Source organism: Chenopodium album, chromosome 16 (genome assembly GCF_948465745.1).
Source record: "Chenopodium album chromosome 16, dcCheAlbu1.1, whole genome shotgun sequence".
Classification (NCBI taxonomy): Eukaryota; Viridiplantae; Streptophyta; class Magnoliopsida; order Caryophyllales; family Amaranthaceae; genus Chenopodium; species Chenopodium album.
Window position 1 is genome coordinate 27,824,396 of NC_137849.1, and position 19,944 is coordinate 27,844,339.

Sequence of the window (19,944 nt, forward strand, 5' to 3'; positions counted from 1 at the left end):
AACGCATTCAAATTAAACATTCTAACCCCAAATCACCCCATATTGAACATAATCTCTCTAAGTCTTGTGTTATACTCAAAAAGTACCCCCATGTCTCCCCACTAACGAATCAAATCCAATACTACTAACTCTAACTATTCCAATAGCGTAAAACTACTACAATATTCTTAAAGACTTTAAAATTGAATTTGCATCACGACAATCCACAATTAAAGCATCATATCTGTTTCGCCTAACTATTTTTGCAACCACAATAGACAACTACTATATTACACTTCATCCTTTTAAATAATAGAGAAGAAAATATTTAAATTCTAATAACATATCTATGTTACTCTTTAAAGGGAAGACCCTTTTTTTGGTTGAAAATTTTCCCTTTCCAAAAATACCCTTTAATAGAAATAAAAATTATTTACTAAAAATGCTTTTATTTTTTTTAAACGGTAATTGAATTATACAAAGATATTAAAAAAAAAAGGATAAAAAAAATATCAAATAAACTTCTGCATGCAAGTACATCCTATTCAATAATAAAAGTTATATTATATTTAATTGAATTAAATTTTGGTTTAAAAAAAAAACAATTCCATTAAAGAAATCATCAAATCCTTCTCATGAATATATCACATTCATGTACTAACTATATAGTATACAAGGACTTTTTATAAAATAATAATTCCTAATATATATTTATATTCTTCAAAAAAAAAAGAATATCTCTATAGATTTATAGATATATCAATGTGTAACTTTTTTTTATCAAAGATTAAAAAGATATACCAATACAACTAATTTCTCAATAGGTAGTGATCAATTGCTCATTGTAACTTATTTGCCAAAAAAAATGGGTAGTTTGTACCTTTTGACGGTTACTTTTTCTTTCCTTTTTTAAAAATCTTTTTTCATATAAACATTCCGTTTTTCTATTTTTATATACTCCTTCACTTTACTAAGTAATGAAAAAAATAAAAAGTAACTTCCCCATTATCCATACATTTAACTGCTCCCTAAAATTAAGAGTTGCATTAGTACGTGAACACACCTCCACTACTATCAAATTACTCCCTAGCAATTATCCTCCATTACAAATATGAGAAAAAGTAGTAGTTGCTCTTCCTTTACTCATCTTTCATCTAATTTATTATTTTTTAATCGTAATTTCGTAGATTAATGCTCTCTTTTCAATTTAATGGGGCATTGTTGGTATTCCAAAGGTCAATTTTTAGGGCATGTAATAATAGATGAATTAGGTTTTATCATCTCGTTTCTTTTCTTTTTTTCGATTTTGCCAATCATTAAGACTAGCTATAAGGCCATTTCTGAGATTTCACGGGTTCAAGGGCAGAAGAATAAATTAGGGCCCGTATTCTATGTAATTGTTTTTACGTTCATATTAAAAAGAATTTTTTTTATTAATTTAATTTGAACAAATAATTTCTTAAAAAAATCATTTTGAATAAATAACTAATCTAGTTTTAACTATTGTTAAAATAGCTATAAAAAATTGAACTATATGCAATGTAAAAACAATATATACTTTTAGAGATACGTGGTATGAAAAAAAGAATATGAGAAATAAAATCACATAATATCTATTACATCTATAACTGTAGTGTGTGTGTGTGTGTGTGTGTTTTTTTTTTTTTAGGAAAATAGCCATAGATTTTTTATTATAACAAGAATTTTCGATATAATATAACAAGATTTTAGGCTGCAATTATATTTAAAAAAATTAAAAAAAAAAAAGTAAATTGAAAATTAAGAATTTAGGCTGTAGTTATATTACAAAGAAATTTAAAGTAAAATGAAAAGAGGTTTCTTCAAAGAATAAAAAGGTATTTCCTTCACCAAAAAACCAAAAAAAAGAAAAAAAAAAATTATATATGTATGATAATTTATTTAAGAAAAGAAAATAAAAAAAGAACATAATGAAGTTAATGGTATTAGAACTGCTGCTTAGTAAAAACAATAACCTTATTAACTATCCTTACCACTAAATTGCATCACTAGTTAATTATACGTACACTATTGGACTTAAAGCAAAAAATTGGAGCCCTCTAGCTACTCATTTACATACTCATTTAAGTGCGTGGCTATGTGAGGAGTTATGAAATTATATTATTTCACAATTAATTACATACTCATTTATGTTTATCTATATTTTTTATTACAAGGAGAACGAGAACCAATTCAAGGTATTATATTTACAAAGGATGTTGTCAATTTTATTTGCAAATTTCAAGAAGGTGTTTTAAAAGGTTACAAGTTATTCAAGCCGACGATTGGTTACGAATAGTTCGTGATAACGGAAATAGAAATATCCTTGGTTGAAACCGACATCGAAGATTTCCGAAATACTTTTACAACTTCATGTCTTTGCACGATGTGACCTCATTCAAACGCATCCAAAGAATTAAGATGATAGGTTACTATATCACCTTTCATTTTACATTTTTTTAATTACAACGGTTTTTTCATCAAATACCCCATAGTAATTCGCTTATTCACAATATACCCATGAAACTTTTCAAATACACCATATACCCTCGAGTTTAAAAAAAAATGCCTCGAATACCCAAATGACTAACTGACATCAATTCTAATATCTGTTGATTGGATGTATTTTTAATCTATTTAATTAATTATGAAAAATTCAAAAAATCAAAAATTAGAAAAAAAAACCACTGGAAACCGCCCCACGGCCTCACCCTCTACCGCTGGCGCTAGACCTCCCCCACGATCGAAACCCTAAAACCCCAAATCAAAACCCTAGATTTTGATATTGGGGTGTTTTAGGGTTTCGAGGTGGTGGTTCGAGGGGAAGGGGCGAAGATGGTTGGGGGAGGGGCAAATTGGGTCCGCTGGTTGAGGGATGGTGGTTTAGGGGAAGGGAAGGGAGATTTCAAGGGGTCGGCCCGGCGCCAGCGTAAGGGTTTAAGGGGGATTTGTGTCGGCGTCAAGGGAGGCGCAGTGGTGGGGGCATGGAGGGTGGTAGGGTTGTTTTTTTTTAATTTTTGATTTTTTACTAATTATTTAATAATTATTTTAAAATTTTAATAATTTGAAAGAGAACTAATCAGCCAGGCAATGCCACGTGGCACAATTAACCCTTGATGACAACGAATTTGACGTCCGTTAGTCGTTTGGGTATTTGGGGCATTTTTGTTAAACTCAGGGGTATATGGTGTATTTGGAAAGTTCCATGGGGATATTATGATTAAGAGAATTACTCAAGGGTATTTTAATAACGATTTAATTATTATTTTACCTTTTTACGTTTTTTATTTTTTGAACATTAGATGTTGTAGGACTAATCATATATGCAAGTGAAATTCAGCGGAATCGGGTACTATTAAAGAAGATATTACGCTGCTAGATCAAAGGTAATATATAAACTTGAATTGACGCACTATTATTTACATTATTTTTATATATTACTTATCTTAATCAAAGTAGATTTTTTTTTTTTTAAAAGTTGTTTTGCTATAAAATTGACAATATGGAATAGCTTCGCCAACGAAATTGGTGAAAGAGTAATAGATGATTATGATCAAAATCTCACTTTACTTGCATGTAGTGTCCAAACTTCACAATTATAATGGTAAAGTTAATTACATAGAATTATAATATCATAGTTTGCTACAACAAAAGATTAATTTTATGTAGATATTGAATTTGTTATTCTAAACTCACCTGTTACGTACACTACATTTGACATTCAGAAGGTACATAAGGTTTTATATCAATCACAATGATTCTACTTCCCATGAAATAGGAAAATGGTTAGTAATAGTATTGTAATGCTTTCTTCTATTTTTATTATAGTAGTAATTTTTTTATATGCTTAAAAAAAAATATTAAATTAATGGTTTCAACCAACACCTAAAATTTGCTAGGAAGCATCATATATATATATATATATATATATATATATATATATATATATATATATATATATATATATAAAAGGATTTTGTGGTAATTAGAATTACAAAATCAACGAATTTGTTACTTAAAATATTTAATGCAATCTTAATTTTTAAAAAGGTACTATAATGATAAGTTGATAACTTTGCTCAATCAAAAGCTAAGTGGATACAAACATGTGGTCTTTCGTTGCATCGGACACTCTTGATATCAAATGCCCGTCGTACTACAACATCAAAGTTTCCATCAAGGCCAAGAGTAATATCTCACCATCTTTCAAAACATACACTATTTTGGGATTGTTATACTTCATAAATTGTCCATATATTTTTTTTATTATAATTTAGAGGGAAAAGTATTAAAGTTCTTAGGATGTTGGTTGATATTAATGTCAAAAGCCTCACATGGTATGATGCATGCTTTATTTGCAATTATAAAGTGAATTAATTTGGTGATCAAAGGACATGTTCAAATTGCCACAAATTCTATTTGCAATTATAAAGTGAATTATTTGGTGATCAAAGGCAAATCACCACGAATATAATCCTGAAATCATTCAAGGGTAAATTCACCAAATTATTTTTAATCAATTTTTAAAATTGTTATGTATTTATTTCGGTAAATGGTTTATCACTGAAGATTACAATCAAAGACTAAAGTGGAATATTGCATTTTATTTTGTTCAACCAACAATTGAATTCCTTTTTGTGTGTGTCCCAATTAAAGGACTTGCATAAACAGGTTTATCTATACAACATACTTTAACTTGCTTACTTGCCATCTCATTAATTTCTTTTTCTAACAATTTTATAATATATTAACACAGATAAATGAGAAAGAGATGATGATGTTGTTGCATACATATTATGATAACTCATATGTTTTAACTCTTACATCCCAAACTTCTTTATCGTCACAATTTTTAATATGTAATATATGTTTTCACTCATATTATGATAACTCAATTTTTATACTCTTACATCTCAAACTTCTTACTCGTATATAATATATGTTTTTACTCTTACATCCCGAACTTCTTACTCATACATAATACTACCTTCGATTTTTTTTAGTAGCAACTTTAGGGTATTATTTGTGAGATATAAAATATTCCAAAGTTGCAACTAATAAAAATCGAAGGTAATATATGTTTTTACTCATATTATGATAACTCAATTTTTTTTTTTTTTTAGGAGACTTAAATGACTAAAAATCAACCACGAAGCCAACTCGTTGTTGATGTTGCTCCATAAAGATATACTTATACAGTTTAGCACTTTGTATATATATATATATAAACAAGTTACATGAGACAACTTTTAGTTTGTACGTTATGCGATATGTAAATATATAATTTGTATACAAATTTAGAGTTTTTCATGTAATTTATGTTAATACTCTTTCAACAATATTTTCACAAAGAAATAAATGACAAAAAGGCTCACTGAAACAAAGAATTCACAAGTCATTGATCATCAACGTAATATGTAAATATATACAGCTTTTCTGGAATTTCAACACATGTACATACAACTTTTTCAGATTTCAACACATGTACAACGTATACATAGATATTCCATAATTAATTATGTAAAAAAATGGAGGATAATTTTTATTTTATCTATGTTAATCTTTAAAGGCAACACCTTTTTTGGTTAGGAATTTTCTCTTTCCAATGGAGGATATATAGATATAAATGAAAATTAAAAATAAAAAAAAAATAAAAAAAAAAAAAAAAAACAATACCATTCCCTAATCTAGGGTGCTTCACTACTACGATCCTCTTTTAACATTAAAAAAAGGGAAATTCTACATGATAACCCTCAATTTTTGCTACTTATATATGGTAACCCCTCTTTTACATTATTTCACAAAATGGCCCTAATTAAAATATTATTCCATCTTATAACCTTGGTGAGTGTATTAACTTAAATTTTTTAGTTGAAAAACTATGGTTAGAATATAGATAAATAAAAATCAGTTCTCTCTCCTCTTCCCCTATCTTACTGTTCCCTACAACCACCTCCTTCACTTCTCTCTCCTCCGGTGCATTGCCATCAACACCACCATCCAACTTACCTCACCCTCGACACGGCCACTGCCAACAACCACAACATTGAGCCACAAACAGCAGCATCTCGCAATGACCCACATAATAAGCTCCAAATCAATTTCGAAGGGCATGGGTGGTTGGGGACAAATATTCGAAGGGGGCGGATGGTTTATATGGGTTGGATTTTCGAAGGGGTAGCGATATGGGTCAGATTTTCGAATGAAATGGGTGGTGTGGGTAATAAAGGGGGTGGACCATTTTTAAACGCTTATCAGGCAATGGTTGGGGTTGTTTTTGGTTGGGTGAGGTTGTTCTCAGTTGGAAGGGTGGTTTACGGGCAAGGTGGGTTGGCAGAGAGTTTTTTTTAGGAGAGAGAGAGTATTTTTTGCAAATGATACCAATAAGTTGGTATCTAAACTTCTAAATTTATACTCAACATTAAGTCTCATTTGACAAAAAGTGTAGGCCCTTTATCAATATTATAACATATTTTGTAATTTATTTATTTTTTATTTTTTATTTTTTTTTAAAAAAAAAACTTACATTATGAATTAGGTGGGCCATAAATTGAAAATGACATTAGTATACTTTAGAGAGTCTCACCATTGGGAAATTAGACTTTACGTGAATTGCTAAATTGTGGGCTGGGTATAACCATTGGAGGTAAAAAACAACTCATTTTGTATTTCAATACTCAAAGTTGAGTCTCACCATAGGAGATGGTCTTAGGGGGTAGTTGGGGTAGTTTTCAACGACCATGGTGTAAATTGTTGTATGTAGGCGCATAAAAGTAATTTAATCATTAAAATTACCATGGTTTGTGTTTTAGTGATAACTAATTCAATAAGGTTATAAAATAAAATAAAACTTTAATTAGGGTCATTTTGTGAAATAAAATAAAAGGGGGGTTACCGTATATAAGTAGCAAAAATTGAGTGTTACCATGTAGAATTTCCCTTACAAAAATAATAGAAAGTAAAATAAATTTAAAACGGTTTTCATTGTAAAATAAAAGGGTTTTTTTTTTTTTTTTAATTAAGCATTTTTCTCCTTAAGTCTCTCCTATTTTTTTTCTCCTTATCATCTTAAGCTGATTTTTTTTAGTGGTTACATTTTTAAGGGAAATCTAGGTAGTTACATTTTTTTTTTTTTTTTAAGGGAATCTAGGTAGGTAGTTACTTTAACATAAGCATTAAAACCCCTTAAATAGGAAAAATCATCCTTATAATTTAATTCTACTATTATCAATTGTAAAGTAGTAGTCAATTCCACTTTCAAAGCGACTAACCCTCTCGCAGTCTTGCTTGCACAACCAATAAGTTTCTTTATATAATTTTTATCAATAATTCATTGTAAAAGAACAATTACAGGTTATGGGCTATGGCTACATGTAATTTATCAAATTCAAAATATTAGGTAAATTTTCTTACTGCATTTACCTCTTAATGTTGAAAAAAATTGGCACTTAATTTCCACCTTATTGTAAGTGCATAAGGCGATTGGTTCAATCCAAACTTCTTAATTTATTTCGTTGTTTCTTTACATAATTACTCCCAAAGTGAAAATTTGTTGAAATTTGAACGTGATCACTCTAATAAGATAAAAGGTAATTTTAATCCATATCTCATTACTATAGGGAATAATGTTGCCACTCATAAATAATTTAAATGTTAAACTCTATATGGTTTTTTTTTTTCCTCTTTTTTACTGTCCTGATTTCACAATGTTTTTAGAAGTATTTTATTGTTTTTAACTGGCTTTTAGAAATAATGTGATATTGCAAGATGAATTTTGTGTGTGTCTAATAATAGAAGATTTTGGTGAGTATTGGGTTTCAGTGTTTCACATACAAAATTTATTGCCAACAATGGAGTACTTAGCTTCCTTTTGTCAATCATCAATTGAAGTTTTTGTTTTTTTTTTTTCCTTTTTTTAAAAAAATTGAGTAGTATGGTCAATTGGTTGCTAGTAAGGAAAAAATTAAAGGTTTCAACAACTATAAATCTACTATTGTACATTGGTACTCTTTGCAATTATTTTTTATAAAGGCTTATTACCATATTAAATTTTTTCACTCATTTGGTATATATGGGAAACAGTACAAATTTTTTTTTATGAGGCCTATAAATGTTGTTTGCTACAAAGGTTACAGGGTAAAATGGCAATTTGGACATTGAGAAGAAGCAAATAACTTCTATGAAATTTTATTATCGTGAAAGGAAGAAATTGTGATGGAGGAAGATCAAACTATTGTACCTTTTACCTTTAATTTACCTTTGTAATTCATAACAAAGCAAGTTAATCAAATATATGCTACAATAATTGTGATAGATTTTACTTAGGATAAAATTAATGATGTAGGTGTTTTTTTAACAAATTAACGTAGTTTTTGTTGATATTGTAATTTGTAATGTATCATACACAAAAAAAAACTAATTAATTATTTTAGCTTTAACAGTTCAATGAATATTGTAATTATTGGATGAAATTAGAAGGTAAGTATATTTCTTTATTATAGTGAACCGGTAAAGTGGTAGTTTTTTTTTCATATATATAATGTGGCCATGTCAGCAATGAAATATTTTCTTTTTCGTGCTATATAGTGCAATTGGTGGTTTGTACACCCAGGTATACCATATGCATGATACACCCAAATTAAAGCGGAAAGAACATAGCAAATAATTATAAAGTACATCATGAATTTATAAAAGAGCATATCACTGAAATATAAAGAACATTGTATATTATGAGATACTTATTATCAAAAAAGTAAAACATAATTATGAATTGAGTTTCACCAATAATTTAATGTCAAATATTTCAAAATATTACATTTGAATCAGAAAATATTCAGATATTAAAAATTTCTCTATCTAAAATTAATTTAACACAAATATAATTCAAAATTTCTTTCTTAAATTTCAAAAATTCGAAATTCAAATTATAAGAACATATTATATACCACCTCCGTTACAGGTTATGTGCAACAATTTAACATAAAGCGGAGAAGGAAAATGTCTAATCGTTGCACATAACCTGTAACGGAGGTAGTAAGTAAAAAGAAGATAATTTGTATTATTATACCTAAAGAACATAATTTGTATTATTATAACCAAAGAACATGGTTAATATATATTACCTTAAAGAACATTGTTTGTATTGTAAAGAACAAATTGCAACTAAAAAAATGATAAAAAAACATTCATCAAAATAGGAAGAACATCATCTTCAACCTTAGAAAATAACAACAAAACATAAAAATTGATAACAAAAAATATTTGAAAATACCTTTTCTCCAATAACGAATTTGTCAATTACATCAATCTTTCAATTAAATGATTCATCGAAACAATAAAATCAACTTCGAAATAACATTAAATCACTTTGAAATTCAAATTTACCATAGTTTCTCTCTCTATAAACCCAACTAATTCTTTCTCTTAACAAAAAGAATGAAATTTTGTTTATCAAAAGTAATATGGAATGTAAATAATGAATCAAGAAATAAAAATAACAAATCAATCTTTTAAATCAAGAGGAGAATCGTTTTGATTTTTTTTTTTTTTGCTCATGTACTTTTGTATTTGTATACAATGTTCTTTCCGCGTTTTTATAACTCATGTAAAATACCTAGGTGTATGATGAAATTTTCGTATATAGTGAGTTATTAGTCGAGAGAAAGTAAATGTATGAGTCAAAAAACAAAAATAAGGGGACAATATCATTTATGCATGTTAAGTAATAAATTAACTTTATCTCAAACAAAATTTAAAAAAAGAAAAAAAAAATACACATTTTTATACAAGTACAAACATTGTCAAATAAATAGAAAGCAAAAAGAATCGTGCACGCATTGCATGCGCCTCTCATCTTGTTTTCTTAAATGAAAGTCTCATTTCATTTGATTATTGTGGACTGTCCCAAACCCTACCTCCGACAAATTCTTCCTCTATTTTTATTAAGTTGCAATTGTTTGACTTTTGCAATATTCTAGCAACCCACTCTGACTCTCTTTAATTATTTATTTTTAAAGGAAAATATAGTAATGTGACGTCTTGTTAGTATCACCCCTATTTATATTTTCATAATTTCAAGTTTTTCAAATTACACATCGTCAAACATGATATGACAAATGTTGCAACTAATGAAAAATAGAGGAAGTTTATTCTTTCATCGCTCTTAATTGGGCCTCAAAAAAATACAACCTTCATTTCATAAAAATTGCACACTTTACCCAAAAAGCTTTCACATATTTTTGGTTAATGTGTTATTATTTTTTGAAACAAAGGAAGCTTATCACTTGACTGAAAAGTTTTTTCTAACATGAAAGTCTCAGTACATGTTTATTGGTTTCAATTGTTTAGTTTTTTTTTTTTTTTTTTTTTAATTTCCCTCTCCCATTCACTTTCTCTCACCTCTATTAAGAAACATTAAACTAGACACACCTTTTCTAAATCGTATATGATCAACCAAACTCCACAATTTTTGCTATCCTTAATGTGTGCAAAGGGCAATTGGGACTTTTTATACTGAATTATTTTGGAATTGGAAAAAATTTGGTGACTTCTCACAATGGAGAGATTTAGAGGGATAATTTTCCAATAATTAGCCCCACCACTATAAATACATTATATTAATAAAACTTCAGCTGACATGCAAAATAACCACTATAATTAATTATATTAATAGGAGCATAACTCACATCTTTTTGCATAGATTGACAATGGAAAAGAGTTCTCACCTATATCCACCTAAGGGGAGGCACGTGCCTGCTTTCAAACAAGACTCCGAATCACGAGTATCAGACTTTGTTGTCTACACCAAAAAAAAAAAGTAACAGAATGTTATTGAATAGCTAAAGTTTGAATGCTAATATCGAACAATTTTTTATTCTTAAAAATTGTAGAAAATGAATGTGCTATAAAGGATTATATGCAACAAAGCTAAGAATAACAGCGAGGTTCACCTGCATAACAAGATCAAACTCAGCAACATCCTGACTGTATGACCTATTATTCTTTTCATTCTTAGTAGCAACCTGCATAAATCAAATAGAAATCACTAACAATACAAATAGCAAGGGCACTGATGCATAAAGGAAAACAGCAGAAGTGGCTAAATGGCTATTTAAACCCTTTTTCTTACTGCAAATTCATTTCAATTGTCATATGTATAACATATAATAGAAAGGATGAATAATCAAAAGAATAAAAAAGTAAATAGCCAAACATACTTTAGGAATTTTTTTCCACTAATTATTTAGTTTAAAATTAGTTTAAGGGAATTTTCACTTGCAAAATGGAAAACACACATACGCATATGCATAGACAAACACATGCACAGACATTCTTATTTACCTTCTAGGAGCTTTACCCGGCTAATTTATGAAAGGCCAAGAGCTTATAGTGTTTTTAAAAATCAATATTATGAAGGGAAAAGATTTCAACATTGTACAAGTCTAAAAGAGAAATAAATTTGTATCGTATATATCCATCTTATAAAAAACAACCTCTTCCATACAAGAGAGGGGCAGAAAGGGATTGACACAATCCAAACTGTCTTATGTGAATTTAGCCTGTGGGATGAAAAAGGTTATTTAGATGAGACAAATGTGAATGCTAGTGAGTCCTTAACAATCACATCATGTCTAATTTGTTACGGAAATTATACCCCTCAAGGTCACACTCACTGGAGGAAAGACTCTTCCTTTAAGAATGTGGAGACATTAAAATTAGCTTTGAAGAGATTCAAAGGATGCAAAAGCTATATTGCTTTATACATTCTTATCAATCAATTTTAAGACACATTCATTTCCTTGCATTTTATTTTGTTAGGGGGGAAAAAAAAAAATCTAACCTAGAGATCAGGAGTCTAGAAATTGGTTTGTACGAAAAGAGAAAAGGCAAAAAGTGCCCCTTTTTGTTGATGGCGAGATACATCTGAAACTCTTATAATTTCAGCTTCATTGTTACCCATATACCTCCTCCAATGAAACAGATTTGTGTCCAGCTCAAACAATTTACCAGCTCTCATCAACTATAAAGACTTATTAAAGAGGTATCCCTAAAAAGACTATAGAATGGAGATCAAAATCCTTACAATGCCTCAGTATACCTGTTAATTCGGGAATTCAATGCGGCAATGCCACCCCCCACCCCCCATTAGACCTGTTAATTCGGGAATTCAAGTCAATATGACCTGAGGGTCATGTTATGTCTTTTGTCTTCTAAAGTGCAGGTCTGGTTCATCTGAGTAAAATTCGTGTCGGGTTTAATTTTAGTTTCAAGTTGTATCAAGCTGGGTTTGGAGCGGGTTTATGGCAGATAATTCAGGTTAAAGTTGGATATCTTTCAATTCAAATCATTTTTTAGTTGAGTTGAATAATAGCAAGCCAAATCAAGTCAAAATTATATAATTACACTTATATTTCCATAATTGGACGGTTTGGACCAAGCATTAATAACATGTTATCAAACTTATACTACAAGGGAGAGGTATATTATCGGAAGAAAATGTTTAAATATGTTGTTGAACCAAAATTTGCAATGTATATTTATCAAAAAAATTCTACTAATAATATTAAATCAATTTTTTCTATGTTTTACTAATGTAATTAAATTAACCTCAATATTTATATTGTTTCACTTATTTTGGGTTGGATAAGAATAGGTCGTGTCGATGTGAAATTTTATGTTAATTTAGGCTGGGTTAACAATGGGTGGTGACAAAATCGATCAACAAGTCATCACAAATCAATCCAATAGCAAATTGCATTAGGTTATATAATCAGTTTCAGATGTTTAATAGGTGCAGGTTCGGTTTAGATCAAAGATTATCAAATCAACTCTCGGTTAACTTCGGGTTTGGTTCGGTAAAGTTACAAATCACTGATATCTCCTATTGTTTAGGTACAAGTCGGCTCGGGTTAAGTCAGTTTTTCACGTCATTGTTTACATCTGTAGCCGCCATGTAATGGAGATCAAAGCAACTGACTCAGCTATAGGTACAAAACCACAATTGCCACATCCTTGATCTGAATACTTTGGCCATAAAGAAGTACACATTGACTCTCTTCTCTTTATATAGTCATGATGAGGGTCAAACTTCTTACAGCAAAACCTTTGGAAAACTATTTCAGAGTAGCAGTTCATATCTTAATCTTTTTAAGAATTATGTAACTTTCACACCACTTGGTCACTCCTTCGACAAGAGTATTCTTGGGTGGAGAATAATCAAGCACTTCGAATTTAAAGTAGCATGAATCGTGTTCTAGTGAGACTAGTTGTGTAACCAGTAGTAGGAAGGTTGATCTAAGGCATTCCACTTATGTTTTGTCGAATTTTCAAGGTTATCAAAATATTATATCTACCAATGAAGTATTCAAATTTTCCTACTTTGTAGAGAGTAAATCCCAGGCTTTGGTGGTCTATGAAGCATTTCCTAATTGTTATCAAATTCTAAGAGCACATGATGATCCATAGTGTTAGAATCCGACTCTTTTTGATGTATTAGATTCCCTTTAGATGCTTTCTTAGAGTTTACTTTTATGTTTTCTAACCTCGAGAACCCATTATTGTGTTACTGTCAGTTCCGTGTTCACTAAGGATTCTCCTTATAATCAAATTAAAGCTCTTTAGAGGGTGAATGATTAACGAAATCTTAAGCCTTCCACGAAGTGTTGCCTTACTTTTATGCTTGTTTGTTGTTAGACCTTTATAGATATAGTGTCTTACTTACATAATAGCTCCCCTCCAAACCAACTTGATGCACTAAGAACTCGTGGTTCGGACCCGCTTGTGCCCGCCTTGAAGTATCAGCCGTCACAAGCCCCCCGACCATCCGCACTCCGTCGCCCAATAGACGTGAGTGCTCTTTTGATTTAATTGCCCGCTGTAGACACCCAAATGTGTCTCCCCGGAACCAAACCCAGTGAAGAATATCTTTCACGTCATTTGATTATCGAACGAAGTGAAAGTGTGAAAAGTCTAGTGATGTGGATGTTTTTATTAAAATATCTCCTTCTATTTTCGAAAATATTTCTTTTCTTACTCTATTTATGAAAATAGCCGATCCAATTTAGTTTGGTCCATGATAAAGGTCCAATAATGGTGTAGTTGGATTGGGCTCGAAAAGAGCTTTCCAACGATATATTATAAGCCCAATTCCGTTGAATAATGAGGAAGTTATGGCTTAAACTAAATTTGGTCCGAAATGAATTTTATATGCGGCCCGATGATCTAGAGGAGAGTCTATTAATTATTATTCCTAAAGTTATTAGGATTGATTTTAATCTTCTAGAAATATTTAAAGGTTCTTTTTAATTCTAATGAGATTAGGATTGATAATTATATTTTAAAGAGTTTTATTTTGAATAAAATATGTGATTTGGCACAAATATGATTTTAATCTGCTTAACGCGGAATTAGCTGCTTAATCATATTAAGAAGATGATTCCGCGTACAAAGCGCGTTTTAGTTTTGACTTAGCCAAGAAGACAAAGCTGTCGCCTGGCGCTAATAGCTATCGCCTAGCGCTGCTCCTATCGTCTGACGCTAACTCCTATCGTTGGCGGCAGGAGGTATTTTATTCCGAATATGACTTGATTTGATTCCGAGCTATTTTTTATATAAATAGGGGTCGTATCTCCTCCGTTTTGAATCAATCATCATCAATCATCAACAATCAATCATCTCTTTCTCTCTCTAAAAGCTAGAAGTTTCTTCTCTCTATTCTATTTCTAAACCTTCCCTCTCACAAAATTCCACATTCACAAGTTCTAGACACACCTAACCAAGTTCGAAGTTGCCTTCGCCCTATACGTGAAAGGTTGACAATTTCTGAGGGTTTGGTCTCAAATCCTATTTCAATTATTTTATTTAATTGTTTAATATTTTCCTTGAAGTTACTAACGCGTGTATTTTGTTATTAGAAAGACATACGAGGCATCCAAGTAAGTAATTTAATTGTTATTCTTTTGATGTAGAAATCATGCTTTAATTATTTTATTTCCTAGTATCATGTTAGGATGTCTTTATGATTCCTAGTATCATGTTTAGGGTAATAACTAAAATTTCTGATATTATGAAGGTTTATGATGCTTCCTATTTCTTTTCTAAATATCTAGGGTTAAAACTTTGATCTTTATTGCTTAGCGACATGCTAGGATTTGTTATTAATCTTGTTAGTATCATGCCTACGATCTTATTATTATTATATAGCTTTGATGAGATTATGATGATGATGATGATTGTGATTATTATTGTTGCTTGATGTTTATTATTGTTATTGCTTGATCACGCCTTTTATACATGTTTAAAGGGAATTTGTACTTGTAATCACGCTTAATAAGATAATTAATAATCTTGTTTAGGTTAATATGATTATAATTCAAGTGATCGCCAATAATAGTTTTGTTTGTGCATTAATATTCAACCAACATAGATTAAACAGGTTTACGATTAACCTATTGATTGTATGTTAGTCCGAAAGCGCACATGAATACGAGAAGAATAAAGTAGAGGCCTATTTAGGACAGGTTCAATCTCTTTTAGGTAGGATTTGTACCTTCATCCCCGAACTTCCAGTCATGGTACCAAACCTATTGGAGTTAACGATCTCCTGGATCGTTAAGGGGTGTGACCTTCACCCTGTGAACGGTTTACAAGTTCCTAAAACTTGTTGGTGACTCTTTTACTTTAGCTTCCTTCCCTTTGGACGCCACCATGCTTAAGTGTATGATCACAGTGGGGCTCAAGTGTGGGATGCTTGAAATATTCCCTACACCCGCTTGTGTTGCTTTGTGCTCACAAGCCCCTCTTCCGCTCAAGGCTAGCGTTCTTGCCGCCAAAAGGAAGCGCGCCGCACGTTTCGGGGTTCAATCTCCCGGACCATGACACATAGCCTCTAATAAGGCTCTAATACTACTTTGACTCCATTCACTCAACAAATGTACACTAAGGGGCAATGTATGGAAAGAAAAAAAAAAAAAAAAAAAACTCAAGGAGCATTAAAGCAAAGAGGGGTTTAGGTGCGCCTCTTTGAAGTGAGGCACACTATATGAATAATTTAAAAATTGTGGCTGAAGTTCACATCAGATGCACCTCTTGTGTGAATCGAGCACGCCCGGGTGCGCTCCACCTGCGCCTAACCACAAACGCCTCACTAGACCAAGTAAGCACTTACCCCCTAGGTGCGCTTTTTTAAACACTGTTAAGGGGATTATAGTTGGAACTTTTAAGTAAAAGCTGTAAGGCCAAGACTCAAATTTGTTTGCTTCTTCTCCATCTCTTGTGTGGAAGGAGTAGAGGCTTATCTCTAACGAGGATGGGAAAGAATCACTGGCCATCGTTCATGAAGCAATGCAAGATTATTTACAAGCATGTTAGGAAGAAATCTACTAGCTGCTAAAGAGTTGAAAATTAAAATAGAAAAAGTTATACTTTGCAGCCATAAAGAAGCAGCTGATTATGTTTCTTCCCTCCGTCCTTTCTATGATCTATCGGATTTCAGAGTGGAACAAATTGTAAGGTTTCGATTGATCTCTTAGTCTTATCTATGGAAAAGTTTTGTGTGAGTCTGTCATTAAGCTATTCTATAATTACCATTCTACCACCATGAGTATTATATATAGTTTCAATCATTCCCTTAGTCTTTCCAGTTTTGTCACAATATTTTACTGTGGGTGTTGCAAAAAGCTTGAATCACTTTTTACTTTATTCCAGTTTTGGCAACCCTTTTTTACACAAACATTAATAAGTTGTATTCTTGCAAAAGTGCACTCATACGTCAAATATAACAGATTTGCTACACCATGTACATTTGTGTCACAATATCAAAGTAGAACTTCCAATCAGAAAATAGAAGTTTCTTAATAATAGTATTATCACTGTATGTCAGATGAAAAAGTATAGGTAAGAAAATTACCTCCTTCAAGATTGACGTATTGTTTTCAGATAGCAAAAATACAGGGAAATTGTAGTGGTGCCACATGATGCCTGATCCCTGATAAAAACAAATAGTATAGAGTAACTTTCATGGACAAAAAAGATAATTGAGAAATGACAATAAGCATGACCCTTTGGTACCAATGATTGTGCCTACATTAACATTGGCAAATTGGCTACAAGTTTATACATACATTCCTATAAAATATTTTGAACATAAAGAAAAAAATATTAATTTGAGTTTATTTTTTATTAGAAATATAATTCTGAAAACATATCAACCATTAAAAAATTGTCAGTGAATAGCTACTTCCCCTGATTTCTGGTGAAATGCCACCAAAGTTATCTGATTTTCTCAAGTCATCTACGCATGCTATTTCAAGTAAACTCTGAATCATTTTTAAATAAATTGCAAAAATGTCATTATTTAAGTAACCCTGTTTAAATTCTTGTATCCTTGCTTTTTCAATGACCATCCAGTGATACATGGGTGAAGGAATCTTTGCCAAGGGAGCACCCTTCAAGTTAATTATTCTCTCTTAATGCATCCACGATACATGCGTAGTATTACAGCATACTATACTCCATACTAACCAAGATAGATTGTATATATTCCAACCTCACTGCTGACTTCTACACACTGTAATGCCCTTTTTGCTAGCCTTTAGGTTCTTCTGTCATTGTTCTTTATATAAATGGCATTCTATGTGTTAAGGGTTTCAAATAATTCTGCAACATCAAATGAAATAGAAAAATATAAGATGATAGAATACACCATACATTAGGATTCCATTCATAAGTGAGATTCTTGTAGGGAGAAAACTTGGACTGAGGAAATTTTTCATCAGGAGAAAATCCTGCAAGAATCAAAATTGCTTGTAATCTACCAAACAAAAAACATTAAACTTCTCAAACTGTCAGTTTCCTGAAAATCATGGCAATGCATACCTTTCAACTTCTCTTTATTGGATTCTGCCTCAACTAATACACCACCGATGTTCCTTCCAAAATCAACATCTGTAGCCACTCTAAGTGCAAGAAACACACAAATAGTACAAATGTCAGCAAATTATGAGTTACCAGATTTCCTTTGCGGGTTAATACAGATTCAATAATAAGACAAAAGCCAAAAAGTAGCATGGGAATTTCATCAACTAAAAGCTATCAATATCGAAGAGGTACACATGAAACAGACCAAAATAAATTGAAATAGCCCACAGCATCATGCATCATTGAAAAAAATTCCCAAATCCATTAATGATAATAGATTATATCGTACATATATTCACTCCCGGGGGGGGGGGGGGGGGGGGGGAATCAAAATTCTTGCCTTTGTTCTTTTAAGAGGTCAAACACAAACACATTATAACCATGAAAGGAAGTTCCAAGGACGCATTCACAATAAGTTAGGAATAACTTTTTCAAAGGTTTGCAAAGGTCAAGGTTATTTATTTTTTTATTTTAAGAAGGCTGGTCAAGGGAAACCAAGTTACAAGGTACCAGATTATTCTAAAAACCCAGACATATTGACAAATTTTCAAAGGAAGTCATAATAGTCCAGCCAAAAGCTTTTAGATTTTACTCATCATGATGAAGATTAAGCTCAAAATACATGCTTTTAAGGCAATTGTGTTAATGAGAATGACAGAATGTTGTGAAGAAAACAGAATTAGAAATACATACAATTGACACTTCATTTTGAAAATGAAAATTGACACTAAAAAACATACGATAATGTGTTTGAAAGTAGCCAATTTTGACAGAAAAGAACAGCACAGCCTCCAAATCTACAACAAAGTAAGAGTGTAGGCGTGTAGCCATTTGGCAGTCTAGAGGAGGGTTATGCATTCAGGTATCAACATGGACACACTTAAGAAGTGTTTGATTCACTTTATCAAATTGAAGTAAATTTGTCTTCATCAATTGTTTGGTTGTCTCATGTACCAAATCGAGGTAATACAAATAGTCTAATAAATTGGACAAAAATGAGTGATGAAATTGTGGTAACATAAATCTAAGCCACAATTTGCAAGCTTGTTCCTAAGTATAATATAAAAAAAAAAAAATAAAAGCCGTAGTTGTCAAGACTCAGCCTTGTTCTAATCAATTAAGTTCAATAATGTACAAGAGAGGGAAGAGAAAGAGAGATCTTAATTCAGGAAGATTTTAGAGGTTAAAAATCGACCAAGCACAAAAGGGAAATTTGACAGCAAGCTACAGAAGATGAGCATATACCGGTTAAAGAAACTTTGAACTGCGTCCACCGAGAGTAGGATGGTAGACAACTGATGTATCACAACACCATCACAATACCTCACAACAGGAGCAACAACTTTATCCCGTCCAGGATCTAAAAACATAAGTTAAAACACCTTCTATAAGACAAGAGAAATTTAGTATCCCAGTAATGTAAACAACTGGGGTAGAGAGAATTTACACTTTTATTTCCCTTACTTTTTCTTATTTCCATCTTCTCGGTCTTATTTCCTTTATTTTTCCTTTTCATTGGGGTGGGTGAGTAATTTTCCGAGAAAACGTAAATACCATTAATCAGTCTCAACCGCTCTATTAAGTTGGGACAATAAGCCAGATGGAAATACAATGGAACTATCATTCAGGACAAAGAAAACTTACTAGCACAGCCGATCTCCCCGGAAAGATTCAGAAGTCTCACGCAAGGATATCCATCAATCACTTTATACATTGACCTCTCAAGATCAGGAACTGAATTTAATGAGTTGATCTGCCCTGAAGTTGTTTATTTGCAATCATAGTCCCAGAAGTTAGTAAGGATATAACAACTTCTTTACAATCCTTTTTCATTAAAGAAATTAATAAGCAAGCAATAGAAGAGGAAATAAACTAATAGCGGAAAACAAAACCTACTTGGAACCAAGTTGAAAAACATATATGATACTATGTCCAAGATAACAAATAAACAGGTCATTCCCAATACAAACAGATGTTTTACCATTCGTTTATGGTCTTTACTCTGTTTCCCTCAATTCAAAGTTTTAAGTA

The 19,944-nt window shown here is 31.2% G+C and overlaps 1 protein-coding gene across 1 annotated transcript in view; it reads right to left on the reverse strand.

The window, feature by feature from the left end:
• LOC145585062 (nicastrin-like) overlaps positions 1-19,944 on the reverse strand; it is a 33,633-nt gene that overhangs the window by 12,209 nt on the left and 1,480 nt on the right. The window contains exons 2-8 of the mRNA XM_081641808.1: positions 19,558-19,671; positions 19,159-19,273; positions 17,872-17,951; positions 17,704-17,780; positions 16,904-16,981; positions 10,947-11,018; positions 10,722-10,795 (exon numbers count right to left, since the gene is read on the reverse strand). Of these exons, the coding sequence (XP_081497934.1) occupies positions 10,722-10,795; positions 10,947-11,018; positions 16,904-16,981; positions 17,704-17,780; positions 17,872-17,951; positions 19,159-19,273; positions 19,558-19,671 (610 nt within the window). The remainder of the gene's footprint in view (positions 1-10,721; positions 10,796-10,946; positions 11,019-16,903; positions 16,982-17,703; positions 17,781-17,871; positions 17,952-19,158; positions 19,274-19,557; positions 19,672-19,944) is intronic.